Here is a 20,431-nt window from a genome sequence, read left to right as displayed (position 1 = left end):
GTCATTTGAATGCGACTCGACGTGAGCTTATCTACAAAAGCACGTTTTTTATGCACGAAACAACGGCTGTGGTTCACAAGAACTCTAGCGATGGCTTTTGACTGTTGAGAGGAACGGCGATTTGCACTGATAAAACCGTCGTCTGCCACGACCCTTGCGTGACCCTGCTTCCGGGCTTTTCTTTTTTTAAACTTTCACAACTTCGAATTGTTCTGATCTTGTCTTGATGAAAAACGAATTCTTTTATGATTAAAGAATGTTTGTGTAACAAGCTGTCAATTTATTATTTAGATTTTAAAAGTTAGGTCTAGCACCAAAACGAGGCGCCATTGTTGTAGAGGACCAAGTCCACGAAAATAAATTCTTGGAAAATGTCTCACGCTCGACAGAAAGCAGCCAGGATGTTCCCGTTCGGTGAGCGTTCAAATGGAAGTATGCTTGTACTGTATTTAGACGCTCGGGGAGCTCTGTGATGGTTTACGGGAGGCTTACTGTGCCTTTAACAGTTTCGGCGTTTTCACGGAACGAAGAAGGAAAGCGGAAGAGGAAGAAGTACAAATTAAGCGGAATACACCAGTTAACAGTTTCGGCACTTACATGGTACAAAGAAGGAAAACTCACGTGATACCCAAAGCGATTCTGGTTGGACGAGAAATTTCGACGAGCAACCGCTGCATCGTCTGCTCAACGTGATGGAAGCAATTGAACGGGACGGTGTGTTTTCCTCTACGTTATAACAAAAACCTCACGTTACATCCAAATTAGTGATGGCGTCAACATGCTGTGTTACTGGTTGCAGTAATGGGAGTAACCGACTTAAAAAATGGTGGTCGGAAGATTGTAAAATTCATTACGTGCCTCGACGGTCGTTAGTGTGTTGTTGCGAACCACAAGTTCAGGTGGGCATTTGTTATCGCCTGTGTGTCGTGTTTTGACAAACTTTTAGTACGACTGATGTGAGCCGAATTTATTGGGGAAAGTTCAATGAATGCAAAAAGGTATGCCAAATAGTAGTGTGTCATGTTTCCTTTGCGTTGGGTTGTGGTGAAATACACAGCGGTTATCTGTTTGCGAGTTGCCTGGAACACGGTTTTTTAATAACATCTCTCGATCTTCACATATTTTGTCATGTGAATAAGAACAGAACAAGTTCGTCAAACATATTTCTTATTTTATCTGCATTGAATGAATTTACAACGTCCTTCTTGTTAATTGTTTATTCATAAAGACTACTTGTACTGAAGAAAATATTTCCCCCTTTCAACGGGTGGAGTAGTGCGCCGGAGTGGTGTCCCTTGCGTAGAAACGTGGGCGAATAACACGATCTGCGCGTGCGGTGAAATCAACCGGAAAAGGAAAAAAAGACATAAACATGCCGAAAAACGATATGCGCATCACCCGGAAAAGGAAATAAGTCGAATCTGCTCGCGATAAAAGAAGTGCGCATGTGCGAGATCTAAAATGGCCGCGGAACTGTTAACTGGTGTATAGGAAGAAGTACAAACACACTCGCAAAAACGATCTGCGCACGCGTTCAAATCAAAGGGAAAAACAAGTCGCGTAAGGCGAAAATACAATATTTAGTCAAGTAGCTGTCGAACTCACAGAATGTAACTGAACGCAATGCCATTTTTCAGCAAGACCGTATACTCGTAGCATCGTCAGTCCACCGCTCATGGCAAAGGCAGTGAAATTGACAAGAAGAGCGGGGTAGTAGTTGCGCTAAGAAGGATAGCACGCTTTTCTGTACCTCTCTTTGTTTTAACTTTCTGAGCGTGTTTTTAATCCAAACATATCATATCTATATGTTTTTGGAATCAGGAACCGACAAGGAATAAGATGAAAGTGTTTTTAAATTGATTTGGACAATTTAATTTTGATAATAATTTTTATATATTTAATTTTCAGAGCTTGTTTTTAATCCGAATATAACATATTTATATGTTTTTGGAATCAGCAAATGATGGAGAATAAGATAAACGTAAATTTGGATCGTTTTATAAATTTTTATTTTTATTTACAATTTTCAGATTTTTAATGACCAAAGTCATTAATTAATTTTTAAGCCACCACCCTGAAATGCAATACCGAAGTCCGGGCTTCGTCGAAGATTACTTGACCAAAATTTCAACCAATTTGGTTGAAAAATGAGGGCGTGACAGTGCCGCCTCAACTTTCACGAAAAGCCGGATATGACGTCATCAAAGACATTTATCAAAAAAATGAAAAAAACGTATGGGGATTTCATACCCAGGAACTCTCATGTCAAATTTCATAAAGATCGGTCCAGTAGTTTAGTCTGAATCGCTCTACACACACACACACACAGACACACACACACACGCACATACACCACGACCCTCGTTTCGATTCCCCCTCGATGTTAAAATATTTAGTCAAAACTTGACTAAATATAAAAAGGAAAATCGCGTGTTTGTGTGCCCGAGGTAATTCTTAGAACCTTTACACTCTTTCTTCAAACACTCAAAAGCAACTTCAGGGCTGGAAGACTACAAAAGTGCACTTTCTGCCGACTGAATCTACGCTTTCTCAAATCAACCGGAACAGGAAGAAGAAGAAACAAGTCGCGTAAGGCGAAATTACTACATTTAGTCAAGCTGTGGAACTCACAGAATGAAACTGAACGTAGTCCGCCGCTAGTGCAAAAGGCAGTGAAAGTGACGAGCCTGTTTGGCGCGGCAGCGGTTGCGCTGTGCTTCATAGCACGCTTTACTGTACCTCTCTTCGTTTTAAGTTTCTGAGCGTGTTTTTAATCCAAACATATCATATCTATATGTTTTTGGAATCAGGAACCGACAAGGAATAAGATGAAATAGTTTTTAAATCAATTTCGGAAATTTAATTTGATCATAATTTTTATATTTTTAATTTTCAGAGCTTGTTTTTAATCCAAATATAACATATGTATATGTTTTTGGAATCAGAAAATGACGAAGAATAAGATGAAATTGTTTTTGGATCGTTTAATAAAAAATAATTTTAATTACAAGTTTCCGATTTTTAATGACCAAACTCACTCATTAGTTTTTAAGCCACCAAGCTGAAATGCAATACCAAACCCCGGCCTTTGTCGAAGATTGCTTTGCCAAAATTTCAATCAATTTAATTGAAAAATGAGGGTGTGACAGTGCCGCCTCAACTTTTACAAAAAGCCGGATATGACGTCATCAAAGGTATTTATCGAAAAAATGAAAAAAATGTCCGGGGATATCATACCCAGGAACTCTCATGTCAAATTTTATAAAGATCGGCCCAGTAGTTTAGTCTGAATCGCTCTACACACACACACAGATACACACACACACACACACACACACACACACACATACACCACGACCCTCGTCTCGATTCCCCCTCTATGTTAAAACATTTAGTCAAAACTTGACTAAATGTAAAAACGATCTGCGGATGCGCATTTTCTCCACACAAAAAAAAGGAAATCGGAAAAGGAAGAAGAAGCAAAAGAGCTCGTAAAAAAAGATGTGCGCATTTGCGAATCTAAAATGGCCGCGGAACTGTTAATCGGTGTACGAGTCGGAGTGTACGAGTAAATCCAAAGAAGTCTGTATCACAGGTTTCTCATCTCAAAAGTAACATTTGCAGCTACTAAACGACAATCAGTTCTGTTAGGTGCAAAGTTACCAGTTAGTTTCACATTTGTTACAATATCTATAGTAATAAAACATTTTCTTTGCTTTGGCAGCTGCGTTCAGCGTAACGTGTGTGACTCGCAATGGTGGCAGAAGACGGCTGGTCTGGCAGACTGTTTCTTGCTGGACGATAGGGCGACGGGCAGACCCGGAACTCCTCTCCGCGCATGCTCCTTCTGTTGTCATGGCGACGGTTGTAACCAGCACACCATTCCGGATGGGTCGTCGCTGTATGACCCTAATAAGATGCCGTAGACTGAGACATGAATAGAAATGAAAACGGAAGGAACAAAAATGAAGTTACGATGTCAATTCAACAACAACAAAAATGCTCCCACTTTGCACATAGAATGGCAAGACCGTTGAATGATGGTGTTTAAGTGGAAGGATTCTCTTATTCCACGTAAAAGCCTGAGCAATTCTGTGGTGCCTGACACGATGCCGTTACATGGGAAGAAATGTACTTTAAATTCATTACTAACCGTTACGTTTGCGCAGCTGGCTATATCAAGATGTTTCAAAAGACTGAACGGCTGGACCGTACCTGTTTTGAGTTATTTTTTGTTGTGGTCAAGAAAAGTATTCAGAGTTTTACGCTTGAGGCTTGCAAAATTTCTAATGATGTTGCACACGTCCTTATTATTTCGGACTAAGCACACGAATTTGATTCATTTCCGTAATGCCTTCGCCCAACAAATTCCACAGCATTAACAGTGATACTTTTCCCTTGACCAAACAGAAACCATTTGATTGTTCTTCTTTGTATGAAAATAAACTGGTATGAAAAGGATTTTCTTGTTTATGAACACTACTATTAGGGTTGCGTGCCTGCAAATGTGTGTATTAGTAAGTGAATGTGTGTGTGTGTTTTTGGTTGTGTGTGTGACATACACAAATAAACAGCTTTGAACACATACACATAATAACAGCTTTTGTACACATTCATCTATCGCGAATTCATACGCACTTTTAAAGATGAGAGAAGCAGGATATGCCATCACGAAATACTGTTAAAAGAAAAAAACACGACTTTACTTCAAAATAACGCAATGCAGCACAGTATACGACTTCGACTAATTCAAATTCAAATATAAAATAGATCTATTTGTATCAGTTCGATTAAAAAAAAAAATTACTTGAAGCACAACGGGAAACTACAGGAACTAATCAATTTAAACAGAAAAAAAGTCACTAGTATTTGCAACCAGCACGTAAATAAATCTCTTTAATATGTTTCTGAAAGCTTGAGCGCTTGCTATAATAGGTTGATTTTAGGATGTTTTTTTGTTGATGACTGAACCCGTTCTTTTTACATTTAGTCAAGTTTTGACTAAATGTTTTAACGTAGAGGGGGAATCGAAACGAGGGTCGTGGTGTATGTGCGTGTGTGCGTGTGTGTGTGTGTGTGTCTGTGTGTGTGTGTAGAGCGATTCAGACTAAACTACTGGACCGATCTTTATGAAATTTGACATGAGGGTTCCTGGGTATGAAATCCCCATACGTTTTTTTCATTTTTTTGATAAATGTCTTTGATGACGTCATATCCGGCTTTTCGTGAAAGTTGAGGCGGCACTGTCACGCCCTCATTTTTCAACCAAATTGGTTGAAATTTTGGTCAAGTAATCTTCGACGAAGCCCGGACTTCGGTATTGCATTTCAGCTTGGTGGCTTAAAAATTAATTAATGACTTTGGTCATTAAAAATCTGAAAATTGTAAAAAAAAATAAAAATTTATAAAACGATCCAAATTTACGTTTATCTTATTCTCCATCATTTGCTGATTCCAAAAACATATAAATATGTTATATTCGGATTAAAAACAAGCTCTGAAAATTAAAAATATAAAAATTATTATCAAAATTAAAATTTCGAAATCAATTTAAAAACACTTTCATCTTATTCCTTGTCAGTTCCTGATTCCAAAAACATATAGATATGATATGTTTGGATTAAAAACACGCTCAGAAAGTTAAAACAAAGAGAGGTACAGAAAAGCGTGCTATCCTTCTTAGCGCAACTACTACCCCGTTCTTCTTGTCAATTTCACTGCCTTTGCCATGAGCGGTGGACTGACGATGCTACGAGTATACGGTCTTGCTGAAAAATGGCATTGCGTTCAGTTTCATTCTGTGAGTTCGACAGCTACTTGACTAAATATTGTATTTTCGCCTTACGCGACTTGTTACATTTAGTCAAGTTTTGACTGAATATTTTAACGCAGAGGGGGGAATCGAGACGAGGGTGTACGTGGTGTATGTGTATGTAGAGCGATTTAGAGAAAACTACTAGGCCGATCTTCATGACATTTTACATGGGAGTTCCTGAGCATGATATCCCTAGACAATTTTTTTCATTTTTTTGATAAATGTCTTTGATGACGTCATATCCGGCTTTTCGTGAAAGTTGAGGCGGCACTGTCACGCTCTCATTTTCAAACCAAATTGGTTGAAATTTTGGTCAAGTAATCTTCGACGACGCCCGGACTTTGGTATTGCATTTCAGCTTGGAGGCTTACAAATTAATCAATGAGTTTGCTCATTAAAGTTGTAATTAAAATCGATTTTTCGCAAACAGATTTAAAATTGATTGCATCGTATTCTTCATGACATTCTGATTCTAAAAATATATACATATGTCATGTTTACTCTTAAAATGTGATCACAATTAACGAACATAGATTTATTAGTCTTACGATTAAAATTTAAAAATCGATCCAAAAATGATTTCATCTTATTCTTTATCGTTTCCTGATTCCAAAAACATATAGATATGATAGGTTGTATTCAAAACAAGCTCAGAAAGTTAACACGATACAGAAAAGCGCGCTTTTCTGCTTAGCACAATACGCTACCGCGCTATTCTGATGTGTGCATATCACTGCGTTTTGCACGTGGGAGGTGAGCGATTTCCTTCTCGCGGGGATTGACGAAGCTGTACTGTCTTGGTGAAAAAACTACAGTGCGTTCAGTTTCATTCCGTGAGTTCGACAGCTTGACTAAATGTAGTAATTTCGCCTTACGCGACTTGTTTTTCTTCTCTTTTTTTAAAGGTGATACACATACATACTTCGAGATTTTTTATTTTTTATTTTTTTGCGCAAGAAAAACGGGGCCAACACAACTAATATGCAACAATTAAAGTGTTATGTGTGTATTGGATTACTTTTTTGTATGCGGTCAGCTCGACGAAAACTAGTCTAGTCCGTTTTCAGCGTCATATTGAAAGTAAACGCAGTCAGAAGTATAAAAGAGAAAAAAAAGCCTAATAGGTTTGTGGTTTGTGCGTTCACGGCTGTTTTGACATGTGCAAGTTATCGAGAGAGTAACTGTGGTAAATACAACACGGTGGCCTAGTGGTAAGGCGTCCGCCCAGTGAGCGGGAGGTCGTGGGTTCGAACCCCGGCCGGGTCATACCTAAGACTTTAACATTGGCAATCTAGTGGCTGCTCCGCCTGGCGTCTGGCATAAAGGGGTTAGTGCTAGGACTGGTTGGTCCGGTGTCAGAATAATGTGACTGGGTGAGACATGAAGCCTGTGCGTGTCTTGTGTGTGGCGCACGTTAAATGTGAAAGCAGCACCGCCCTGATATGGCCCTTCGTGGTGGACTGGGCGTTAAGCAAACAAACAAACAACCAAACTGTGGTAAATACAATTATTTCTGAGCGTTCCTGCATTGTCATACAACAAGAGGTGGTTCATTATTGGGGGCCCTTCCCCTACATACTTAGAGTGCACGCACATACGTGTTCTTTCAGTGCACCCGCACTTGTTTGTCTCACAAGTTAAGTCATGTACGCCAACGTCAATAATATGATGAAACATTACAACAGATGACGTGTTCGAAGGTGTTAAATGGCATGGGGTGGGCTTGTAACAAGAGCGGTACGCCGCAATACTGAAATAATATTACGTGAGTTCCTCGGAAGTCTTCCCTTTTTACATATAGTCAAGTTTTGACTAAATGTTTTAACATAGACGGGGAATCGAGACGAGGGTGTGGTGTATGTATGTGTGTGTGTACGTGTATGTGTGTGTGTGTGTGTGCGTAGAGCGATTCAGAGAAAACTATTGGACCGATCTTCATGAAACTTCACATGAAAGTTCCTGGGTATGATATCCCCACAATGTGGTTTTTTTTCGATAGATGTCTTTGATGACGTCATATCCGGCTTTTTGTAAAAGCTTTCTTTCTTTATTTGGTGTTTAACGTCGTTTTCAACCACGAAGGTTATATCGCGACGGGTTGTAAAAGCTCAGGCGGCACTGTCACGCCTTCATTTTTTAAGCAAATGGATTGAAATTTTGGTCAAGCAATTTTGAACGGAGGCCAAACTTTGGTATTGCATTTCAGCTTGGAGGCTTAAACATTAATTAATGAGTTTGGTCATTAAAAATCTGAAAATTATATTTAAAATTATTTTTTTATAAAATGATCCAAAGATAATGTCATCTTATTCTTCGTCAATTTGTGATTCCAAAAACATAAAAATGTGTTATATTAAAAACAAGCTCAGAAAATTAAAAATATGAAAATTATGATTAAAATCAATTGTCTGAAATCGATTTAAAAACAATTTCATCTTATTCATTGTCGGTGCCTGATTCCAAAAACATATACATATGTTATGTTTGGATTAAAAACAAGCTCAGAAAGTTAAAAAGAATAGAGATACAGAAAAGCGTGCTATCCTGCTCAGCGTAACCACTACCGCGCTATACTGGCTTGTCAATGTCACTGCCTTTTTCTCGAGCGGGGGACTGATGATGGTTTTTGGTCTTGGAGAAAAATGCAGTGCGTTTAGTCTTATTCTGTGAGTTCGACAGCTTGACTAAATGTAGTAATTTCGCCTTACGCGACTTGTTCATCTGCTGATAGTGATTAAACTCTCGCCTTACGCACTTGTATTGATATTTCGGCAACTTTACCGTAGACAAACATCTAGCAACGTCCCTGAATCCTGAATGACTGGTGTTTCGGCTTTAAACATCGATCATTTTCTTTTTCTTTATTTGATTTTATGTGGTCAGGTTATAGTTATTCCTTACTGCGGACGTGTGTTTGAGAAGGAGGGAGAGAAAGAGAGAGAGAGAAAGAGAAAGGGAAAGAGAGAGAAGGAGAAAGAGAGGGAGGGAGAAAAAGAGAGAGAAAGAGAGAGAAGAGAGGGGGAAAGAGAGAGAGAGAGAGGAAGGGAGGGAAAGAGAGAGAGAGGGAGGGAGGGAGGGAAAGAGAGAGAGGGACAGAGAGAGAGAGGGGGATGGAAAGAGAGAGAGAGACAGTGTGTATGAGAGAGAGAGGTGGGGGGGGGGGGGGAGCGGTTGGGACGTGGTGTCTTAATGCGTCTGTGTGTGTGTGTGTGTGTGTGTGTGTGTGTGCATGCGTCCTTCTTTGTGTGAGTTGAAGAGGGCGATAGGCGACTAGATGTATTCATGTTGTTAAATTACGCACAGTGCGCTCAAAGCAGCGCAATGCTTATCAGTGTGGAATCTGGACACACAGTAGCACTAACCACACAATGTCCCCAAGACGGTTGAAAAAACAAACAATAACAGATACACCAACACATTACTGAACAAAACAGGAAAAACACAGAACTAAACAAAGAACTTTTTTCGAGAGAAGGGTGCCATTATAGAGAAGGAGTCTTAAATTTATTTATTGTTCGTTCATGGGCTGAAACTCCCACGGCTTTTACGTGTATGACCGTTTTTACCCCGCCATTTAGGCAGCCATACGCCGCTTTCGGAGGATCTAGAAAGCATGCTGGGTATTTTCGTGTTTCTATAACCCACCGAACTCTGACATGGATTACAGGATCTTTTTCGTTGCGCACTTGGTCTTGTGCTTGCGTGTACACACGGGGGTGTTCGGACACCGAGGAGAATCTGCACACAAAGTTGACTCTGAGAAATAAATCTCTCGCCGAACGTGGGGACGAACTCACGCTGACAGCGGCCAACTGGATACAAATCCAGAGCGCTACCGACTGAGCTACATCCCCGCCCAATTTATTTATTTATATGGGAGATTTATATAGCGCTTGACGTTCTCTAAGCGCTTTACATATTAATTTCTGCCGTGTGAGATAGAATTTTTTACACAATATATCACGCATTCACATCGGCCAGTAAATCTCAAGCCATTACGGCGAATATTTACTTTTCACGGCCTATTATTCCAAGTCACACGGGTATTTGTTGGACATTTTTTTTTTATCTATGCCTATACAATTTTGCCAGGAAAGACCCCTTTGTCAATCGTGGGATCTTTAACGTGCACACACCAATGTAGTGTACACATTTTTTTAAAGGCAGAAGGAGGGTTCCACTGTACAGAAAAACCATCTACTATATAATACTGGTAGGGTTTTCGGTGGTTTTTCGATTCCTGTGACCAAACCGCGCGGATTTGTGCCTTCTCCTTCGGTTACTATGCCAACGTGACCCAGGAAATCGATTCCGCTAGGTCCCGACTTCCAATTTTGTCCACGAACAAAGTTTGAAGAGGTTTGTCTCGCAAATTTGAGCAGACAACAGTGAACTTTGACCTGAACTTTGACCTCGCCGAAAGAGATCTGTGATTGGTTCTTCTTCAACTTCAATACGCGTGGCCTTTTTCGCCGTGTGGACGTATCTCCTACCAAACCCCGCCGGTTTGGACCCTGTCCCTCGGTTTTCCCGTAGTAACGGATCGCGATGAAGACGATAGGCTGGGTTAGATTGACGACTTCGAAAGCGAAATGGCTTTTTGAGGCCTTTTTAACGTGAAATGTCGTAGCAGACAGAATATCCCAGCTATCCCATTGGCCGAAAGCGAACGGTTTGACTAAACACTACGCGACCGCACCTCAGACGAACCTAGCTGTGTGTTTTATTTCTCTACCCCAGACGAACCTAAAATAATAAGAAGATAGATAGATCTGTTTATCTGTTAATGGAACTCCAAAATATTCCATAGATTTGTTTACTTAATTTTTAAAAGATAAGTTCGAAACATTATCATCTGATAAGTCGCCGTATAACCTTATAGGTTCCAGCGACTAAATATTTCCCCACGGTGCAACCATAGACATGTACGTCATCATGATCTCCCCTTAATTTGACCGTTATTTTGGCTGTCTTAGTGAAATGGTAAGATATATCTCCATGTTTTTTACATGTAAGTGTTCGGAAAAAATACAGTTATAGCAGTTATGTACAAAAATAAGCAGCATATGCTCTTTTCGCCAAAGTAAAGTCCTTTTTTCTTCTGGTTTCTTATATGTGTCACAGCACACTGCAAGCTTTTAGGCGAATAGCAAGTGAGTGGTATATATATATCATCAATTTTATAGTAGGTAACGGTGTGAATTACTTGCCATGTTCATGTTCATTATACGTTTTCCATATGTGTCATTTAATTGTGTATTGCTTGATGCCATGTATGTGTGTGTGTGTGTGTGTGTGTGTGTGTGTGTGTACATGACTTTAAATAAGCATGGATGTGTGCACTCGATTGTGTGTGTGTGTGTGTGTGTGTGAACCATGAATATATTTTCTGTTGTTATACTATGCGTTTGAATCATTATGTATTTTAGACGTCATACCTTTTTTTCGTATCTTCACGATGGCTTTTACCCGTTTAAATTTTAATGCTTCCAACTTTCAAAGCGCTGCACGGCTGGGAAGAGATGCGCACTTTTATCACTGTTGTTCATGTAGACGTAATCATGGATTCATGCAAACGTCATTCCTGCTGTATTTTATTTTGTTTGTTTGTATAGTCGCGTGCGGTCGCGCAGTCTTTAGTCAGACCTAAAGCGTGGCAACATTCGGACCGCTTGCTTCTGCCCAGCTTTGAATCGAGACAGCTGTCAATCTGCTGTCGCATCAACTGGCTCTACAGGTAAATCCCATTTATCAGTCTGTAAAACTTTCGTAAAGTGTTCCTAACCTTGCTGTATTCTGCCACAGGGGTTATACTATAGAGATAGAGAATTTGCAGTCTCCCCCCGCCATTTTGACGCGCATGAGGCATGTTTTAATCATGGACACACGCTGTGTGGAGTACGCTCATTTTTTTGATAATACACCAAGTTTGTTTGAGAAACAGAATAGTCAAAGTGCAAAACAGGGGTTCCCAGGTCTGAATATGCGTTTGAATCATTATATATTTTGGACGTTTTAGATTTCCATTTCGTAAGTATCTATGACCCATGGCGCATTACATGTGAACGAATCTTGCTTTTTCTACTTCTCTAACCCATGGCATAGGCCATACATGTGGGGGGTTCTATTACCTGAAAACAGCATCCACACACACGCGCACACGTTCCATTGGACGTACATTTATTGTGTGTGTGTTTGTCTGTGTGTGTGTTCATGGATGCTGCACTCGATTGTGTGTGTGTGTGTGTGTGTGTGTGTGTGTGTGTGTTTGAGATGTCACTATCGTGTCATAACAAAACTACTATTTTGTTGGTGTTTTTTTGTGAAATAAATTTGGTTTTTCAATTTTTAATAATCTCTTTCGTTAATTTTATTAAAGTGTTAAAATGATTACAATTGTGATATTGTGTGATTTCCTTTTGCGGCGTTTGGTCACAATTACCACAGTAATCCCTCAAGTAACCAGTGCTCCACATGGATGTATTGTTGGTTTAAGTAAATATTTTTCAAAATAGCTGCTTTGTTAAATTTTGCAAGTATCAACAACACATCCCATGCGGATCTCTGGCAAGATAAATGGCTGGATCTCACGGCTCAGTCTATAGCTTTCTGTAAACAAACTATGGTCCTTCAGTTGTTTGGGGACGAGTACAAACTATCCCAGACTGAGCTATGGCAATTCCCAATCATCAAACTTGCTACAAACACTCATGGCAACAAACACCTTAACTCATTAGATCTTCGTTTAATAAGATACAAACATTGATTACATAAAGTTAAAATGATTAAATATATAAATTCACACATATCATGAAATGGCATCTCATTAATAACAAAATGTATTGAAACCCATGCTCCCCAAGAGAATATAATTCATTATATGCGGGATAATGTGCGGGGGGGGGGGAGGGGTGCAAACAACATTTTCACAAGCACATAACCAACAAAATGACATCGCATGCGCAGCACACAAAGTGCGTAGCACGGGTACCACTATTGCTTGTATAAATCAGCTTGAACCAGGAAGACCTTTGGTACTTTTTTTGTGGTCAACATGTCGAACGTTCATAGACGGTGGAGTTTCCCCACTGGCCTAATTGTCTTTGGAATGTTATGGCCGCTTGTGAGCTCTCAACAATACAGGGATGTGCGGTTTCGTGAGAAAGGTATGTAGATTTGCTTTCAAGTTTCGTGGTGTTGTGAAAGATTGATGATTTTTTTTCCCGGTTCCGAAAATAAACCATTTTTGATTCCCCAAAGATGTCATGATACACTTCACTCACGTAACTTAGAAATGCACGCATTGATAAAGATTTGAGATATATAGCGATTGTTGAGCTATCCGGTGAACAGTAAAAGATCATGTCAATTTTTCCGAAAATGTTACTCATGGTCTCTTTTAATCGAAATAAAGACTGACAAAAACCATTGCAGTTTCGTCTAAATTACAGTGCAACGAATGTCCCTTGAGTTCTTTGTGATAAATTCGCAACATCACTCCCCTATTCCCACACATACACACATACACATACACACACACACACACACACACACACATACATACACACACACACACACACACACACACACACACACACACACACACACACACACACACACACATAAGTCTTAAATAGTGTTTTGTTTACATTGTCTTATTATATATGAAGTCTTATATCGCGCGCGTATCTCCAGACTCGGACTCAAGGCGCAGGGATCTATTGTGTCTTGAGTATTGTGTCCTGTTAAAGTAAGGATCATATTAATTTGAGCTTTCATTCTCTTTGCCAGCCTTTTTCTTGCAAGTCGCGCACTGTGTGAGTCGGAATGGGGCTACGGGTTCGCTGAAACCGCTTTGTCTTATTCTGAAAAACGTGTAAATTGCTGAAAAAATCCAAAAACAACGTCAATAACAACAATAACAACGTCAATAACAACAATAACAACGTCAATAACAACAATACCAACGTCAATAACAACAATAACAACGTCAATAACAACAATAACAACGTCAATAACAACAATAACAACGTCCAATTTGTCAATAACAACGTTCCAACAACTTACTTTTCTTGGTTTTTGATTCTGTGTAAAATGCCGTTCAAAAACGTATTTACCGGCGCATATGCTTTACATACTATGGTCTGGGAAGGTCGGAAGATAGGGTGATGTGGTTGGGACTTGGTGGTTGGGAAATTGTTGTTGAATTGTTTAAAAGGTTCCCTGACCGGGCCTATTTTTTTCTTCCCGACCCTATAGAACATTTCGTTTTCTTTTTGACTTTTCAAACAAAATAACAAAATAATGAAAGAAAAAAAGATTTAAAGAAAAATCATGAAAATCATGTTAGCAAACTTTGCAAGTAAAACTACTTTTCTATCACATCAAGGGGACTCAGGGTGCACTGTAGTTACGGCCAATTCATAGCGCTGGGTTAAATTTAAAAAAAAAGGGATACAAAAACCTCTGCAAAGGGATAACAACTGAAAAGGGATATAATGGACCAAATTTTTTTTCTAAACACCGCAAGGGTTACAACATTTGATTTGGGTAATGTAATTATGTCAGCACACACCACGAATACCTTCAAATACGGGTATGAGCGTCCTATTTTTCAAAAGTGAAATGTCTGCGTTTAGGCCAAACAAAAATATATGTTGGTTTAGGGTAACGTGACCAAAAAAGATAGGGTCGGTGGGTCGGCTTTTATTTTTATTTTTATCTTTTTAATTCAGTCGATTTTAAAGGAGGTTACTTCCCTTAATCTCGGTATGGTTCGCAAAATGTGCCAAAAGTTGTGAGTTTTTTTTAGAAATGAAAACAAAGTTTTAGGGTCGGCGAGAAAAAATAGGGTCGGTCGGGTTACCCTAAACCAACATATATTTTTATTTGGCCTCAGGTGTTTTTTGGAAACCTTAAGTTTGATAACTCCGCGCCGCTTTTTTTCCGCGGCATATGGCTTTATTTTCATGTCCGTCCATATTATAAATGCCTTTTCGCCCCTGAGAGTGCGAAGTAAAAAATAAAATAAAAATAATAAAACATTCTTTTATAGCGCTGTTCACCGCCAAATGGCAGTCTCATTTGTTTGTTTGTTTTTTTGTTTGTTTGCTTAACGCCCAGCCGACCACGAAGGGCCATATCAGGGCGGTGCTGCTTTGACATATAACGTGCGCCACACACAAGACAGAAGTCGCAGCACAGGCTTCATGTCTCACCCAGTCACATTATTCTGACACCGGACCAACCAGTCCTAGCACTAACCCCATAATCCCAGACGCCAGGCGGAGCAGCCACTAGATTGCCAATTTTAAAGTCTTAGGTATGACCCGGCCGGGGTTCGAACCCACGACCTCCTGATCACGGGGCGGACGCCTTACCACTAGGCCAACCGTGCCGGTTGACAGTCTCATGGCGCTTTACATTAGACATTAAAATTAAACATTTTACATATAAAAAGTTTCCTCGTAAGAATAACATACAAGCATTACAAAAATTAATAAAATGTAAACAAACATTCACGCTCTTTTGCTGGAAGTACAGAATTGAACTTGCAGAAAAGAGCTACAGAGTTCGGGTTAAGGATAAAATACATGGAGCAAACGAAACGTACTAATCAATTATATTGTACTGGGGAGCTGTTTTTGCTTTTGTTGGTGTGACACTGATTCTCGAACAAGTTTTTTGAGACACGATGTCTTCTGCGGTCAATGTAGAAGTGAGATTAGGGTGAACGACATAGGCTTACTGTTATATTTTTCGATCGTGCAATAGTCTTTTCTCATTACATACCGGAAACGTCTCCATGCTGTTAATTTTCCAGAAGCGAAACACTATGTCTGAATAATTATTGGACAAGCTGGATATGACTTGTAAAGGTGAACTCCAAGTCATATTCGCTCTTCCCAGTTTACTCTAAAAGGGGAAAGAGTTCAAGGTATTATTTTTTGTATCCCGTTTAATGTGTACCATTGTGTGGTTTAACGGCCACACGCTGAATCTGTGACATTAGATGTTTTACTGTAAATATGTATGTGCATAATCTTCACTCTCCGCTTTGAAAGGTTAAAGCTACGGCTCCCAACCTCCATAACAAAATTTAAAGTTCGATTTCCCTCTCTCTCTCTCTTTCTCTCTCTCTCTCTCTCTCTCTCTCTCTCTCTCTCTATTTGTCTCTCTCTCTCTCTCTCTCTCTCTCTCTCTATTTGTCTCTCTCCGTCTCTATGTCTCTGTCTGTCTGTCTCTCTCTCTGTCCGTCTCTCTGTCCGTCTCTCTGTCTCTCTTTCTGTCTCTGTCTCTCTCTGTCTGTCTCTGTCTCTCTCTCTCTTTCTCTCTCTCTCTCTCTCTATATATATATATCTCTCTCTCTCTCTCGGTCACGTGACGTTGCCGTCGAGCAAGGAGGTCCTATTTTCAGCTGCTATGATTGCGGCTCTAATTTGACATTCCTCCTTACAAAATGGAAATAACTGTATGGATTAGCAGCTGCCGTAAGAGCATCCATAGAAGCCCTGCTTGCAGACAACGAGGTTTTTTTCGTGGAAGATTGCGTCCGAGGCAATTCAAACTGTGATTGTTCTTCGCACATCACATCAGACAAGCACACAGCTGGGTTCAAAAAGAAAACACCGTGTCAGATCAGAAGACACAGAAGGAGGGTAGAGCAACGTGCAGCGCAACGACAAGATATAGCCACCAGACAACAAAGAAACAGGCAAGTGCTGAATTGAAAGTACTGTCAAATTGCCGAGATAAATTCATTTCCGATAACTTCATAAACTGTGCAAAAGCAATATTGTATACCCATTTTCGTACCCAAATTAAAACATTCATTCCCGTGTCATTTTGTTCAAACTTTCTATGCCAGTCAAGGTCCTCCACTTGGCTATCTGGTACACCTTTTGGATCAACGATTTCTATTATAGGTGCCACGTGACCGTACCCCAAAAATCGACCTGACAAAAACATCAGGTACCAATTAATAAACCGACAAAACTTCAGAATTGGCGCAACATACTTTTACATACGAGGAGACAATAAAAATTAATTCTCTATCCAGAACACGTTGTTTTGTTTTGCTAACGTGCGTATCTTTTTACATTTAGCCAAGTTTTGACTAAATGTTTTAACATAGAGGGGGGAATCGAGACGAGGGTCGTGGTGTATGTGCGTGCGTGCGTGCGTGTGTGTGTGTGTGTGTGTGTGTGTCTGTGTGTGTGTGTAGAGCGATTCAGACTAAACTACTGGACCGATCTTTATGAAATTTGACATGAGAGTTCCTGGGTATGAAATTCCCGAACGTTTTTTTCATTTTTTTGATAAATGTCTTTGATGACGTCATATCCGGCTTTTCGTGAAAGTTGAGGCGGCACTGTCACGCCCTCATTTTTCAACCAAATTGATTGAAATTTTGGTCAAGTAATCTTCGACGAAGCCCGGACTTCGGTATTGCATTTCAGCTTGGTGGCTTAAAAATTAATTAATGACTTTGGTCATTAAAAATCTGAAAATTGTAAAAAAAATAAAAATTTATAAAACGATCCAAATTTACATTCATCTTATTCTCCATCATTTGCTGATTCCAAAAACATATAAATATGTTATATTTGGATTAAAAACAAGCTCTGAAAAATAAATATATAAAAATTATTATCAAAATTAAATTGTCGAAATCAATTTAAAAACACTTTCATCTTATTCCTTGTCGGTTCCTGATTCCAAAAACATATAGATATGATATGTTTGGATTAAAACCACGCTCAGAAAGTTAAAACAATGAGAGGTACAGAAAAGCGTGCTATCCTTCTTAGCGCAACTACTACCCCGCTCTTCTTGTCAATTTCACTGCCTTTGCCATGAGCGGTGGACTGACGATGCTACGAGTATACGGTCTTGCTGAAAAATGGCATTGCGTTCAGTTTCATTCTGTGAGTTCGACAGCTACTTGACTAAATGTTGTATTTTCGCCTTACGCGACTTGTTTGTTGAGTCATTTATACTAATGCAGGTGTGGAGCTCATGAGCAGTAGAATACGAGAGGTTTTGCGTCCATTTTGAGGGGTACAATGACAAAATGCGCTGTAATTGTTTGTGTGTGTGTGCAGTGGCGGATATAGGGGGGGGGGTAAGGGGGCCCAGTCCCCCCCCCCCCCCCCCCCCATTGAGAGAGAGTCTGGAGTCTGGAGTCTGGATGGTTTATTGATTGGGCCTTGGGCCCATTTCAATTCGGGGTGTACACATTTTCATCATTCATGCTTCATGAAAAATAATCATTGTAATATTAATCATAATAAAATAAATCATCATCATCGTAATGACAGTCGACATGACGACTGTGGAAACAGGCATTTACAACAGCAAAACGTTTGGAAAAGGACAGTAAGCATCAGCACAAAATCCAGTCTCTGTCGCACTTCACTCATGTCTCTCTGTCCTCTTTCCGTCCATCCATCCATCCATCCATCCATCCATCCAGCCAGCCATCCATCCATCCATCCTTCTATCCATCTCATGTCCCTCTGTCCTCCATCCATCTAATCAACCGTCTGACTGTCCAACCATTCATCCGTCATCCATCTATTCATCACTCCATCTATCCCTTCACATGCCCTTTCACACGCAAATCTGCAAGCAGTTATATGCATAATCGTTGCATCTCTGATACATAGCATCACATTAACGTTTTCAAAAAAGACAAAACTTTATTACTGTTTTTTAAGCAATCGATAGAAAGCAGCAAAAATAGCATACACATAAAACAAGATCGTGCAATATCTCATATTCACTGTCCCCACTCACTGCGTATTTTAAACGCGTTCATGATGAAGGTTGCAAGTCTAAGTAATATTGATCTGTTTGGTGTCGCTAGAAGTAGCGCCAGTTTAAAGCTTGATGGGCGGTTGTAATATTTTGCAGGTATGTAGTACTCGCGAATACCAGCATATTTTGGACATTTCAAAACAAAGTGAATTTCATCTTCGGTCTCGTTTGCGCAGAATGGACACAAGTAATCTTCAGCAGTTGACGACCGAGTGTGTCGTAATCGATGCACTTTGAGTGGCGAGACACCAAGTCTTAACCTAATCAGGCAGTTTCTTGCTTTGACGTGCTTCAGGTCATTTAAGTATGAAGACATAGATAAGGCTGACTTGAAAGTGCTATAGAAAAGGAATCGTTCTTTACTTTGTACTGTTTCTATCCACTCTTGCTTGTATAATGTGACTAGTCTGTTCTTGAATTCCGTTATGAACGCATTTTCATTTCCAACGCCTTGTTGAATCCAAACTTGGTCAAAGCCGTATTTGTACAGCACATAGCAAACTGATGACGCCCATGTTCTTTTATTTTGTTCGTGTAAATAAAGCAGCATTTTATAAGCTTTTTGTGGCAATCGATGACTAGGCATTTTCAGGATGCGCAACCAAAATCGTATGGACTTAACAAACGTGTTGACAAATAACGGGTGTCTGCCAGTTTCTCCATACACAAGTGTGTTTGGTGTTTTCATGCTTGTGTTCAGAAACCTCTTAAGGGCAAACAGATGCACCTTTTCGATAGGTGAATGGTCTGCATCAAGGCCCCAGACTTCTGCCGCATAATTGAGCATGGGCTGGATCTGGGAGTCGAATAGTTTATAGAATATGTTTGGTGATCTTTCTCCTAGAGTCCACAGTACCTTAAAAATACCAATCACACCCTTTCTTGCACGCAGCGCTAAATCGTTCAGCGTGTGAGAAAATGTCAACCTTGTAGAAAAGTAAATTCCTAAGTATTTATACATGTTCACAGTTTCCATTTCGATATTGCCATACATCCATTTTTCAATCGCTGCAATGTGACCACCATTTCTGAAGATAACTATGTTAGATTTTTCTAAATTAACAGTCAAGCCAAGATTACAAGCAGTTTGGTATAGCACGTTTATCTGGTTCTGTAACCCCGTGCACACAGTGTCGGAAATCAAAATAACGTCATCTGCGAACATGAGAATCAATATCTCAATAAAATCTGGGATAAGTTGTATACCGTGTCGTCCTTTTCGCTTGATTTCGTCCGCCAATTCGTTAATGAAAAGTGAGAACAAAATTGGACTATTTATTTCTCCCTGCTTCAGGCCTCTCGGACACATGAAAAGGTCAGTGACCTCTGCTCCTGCCCTAACTTTTGCTTTAACAACGTTGTACATACTAAGTATGGCTTGGTACATTTTACCTTTTATTCCTTTGCTTTGCAACACCTTCCACAGCTTTGTACGGTCTACTGAGTCGAAGGCCTTCTTGAAGTCAATAAAAGCAACGTATAGTTTTTTGTGTGACAGTAACTGTCTTTGTACCATAGCAAATAGAGTAAAAATATGATCGGTCGTACTGTACTTTTTACGAAAGCCAGCTTGACTTTCATTTAATAGGTTGTTGGATTCTACCCAACTAGTTAGTCTTTTGTTTATGATAAAGCTGTATAGTTTGCTGCAAATATTAAGTAATGATATGCCTCTATAATTGTCTGGATTGTTAATATCCCCTTTTTTATGAAGAGGGTGAATGATGGATTCAGACCAGTCTTCAGGATATGAACCTGATGTAAACAGTTTGTTGAAGAACCGGGCTAGGAATGGTA

General features: G+C 39.7%; 2 protein-coding genes across 2 annotated transcripts in view; one reads left to right on the top strand and one right to left on the bottom strand.

Annotated features, from left to right (window-relative positions):
* The window catches only part of LOC138948777 (uncharacterized), a 408,503-nt gene that overhangs the window by 381,562 nt on the left and 6,510 nt on the right, over nucleotides 1–20,431 (bottom strand). The window lies entirely within an intron of this gene.
* The window catches only part of LOC138948775 (uncharacterized), a 52,113-nt gene continuing 44,535 nt past the window's right edge, over nucleotides 12,854–20,431 (top strand). Inside the window, exon 1 of the mRNA XM_070320385.1 lies at nucleotides 12,854–12,981. Coding sequence (XP_070176486.1) covers nucleotides 12,870–12,981 — 112 coding nt within the window. The 5' untranslated portion in view covers nucleotides 12,854–12,869. The remainder of the gene's footprint in view (nucleotides 12,982–20,431) is intronic.

The sequence above is a fragment of the Littorina saxatilis genome, linkage group LG15, assembly GCF_037325665.1.
Source record: "Littorina saxatilis isolate snail1 linkage group LG15, US_GU_Lsax_2.0, whole genome shotgun sequence".
Classification (NCBI taxonomy): domain Eukaryota; kingdom Metazoa; phylum Mollusca; class Gastropoda; order Littorinimorpha; family Littorinidae; genus Littorina; species Littorina saxatilis.
The sequence above is the reverse complement of the archived record's forward strand: the minus strand, read 5'-3'. Positions and strand labels throughout refer to the sequence as shown.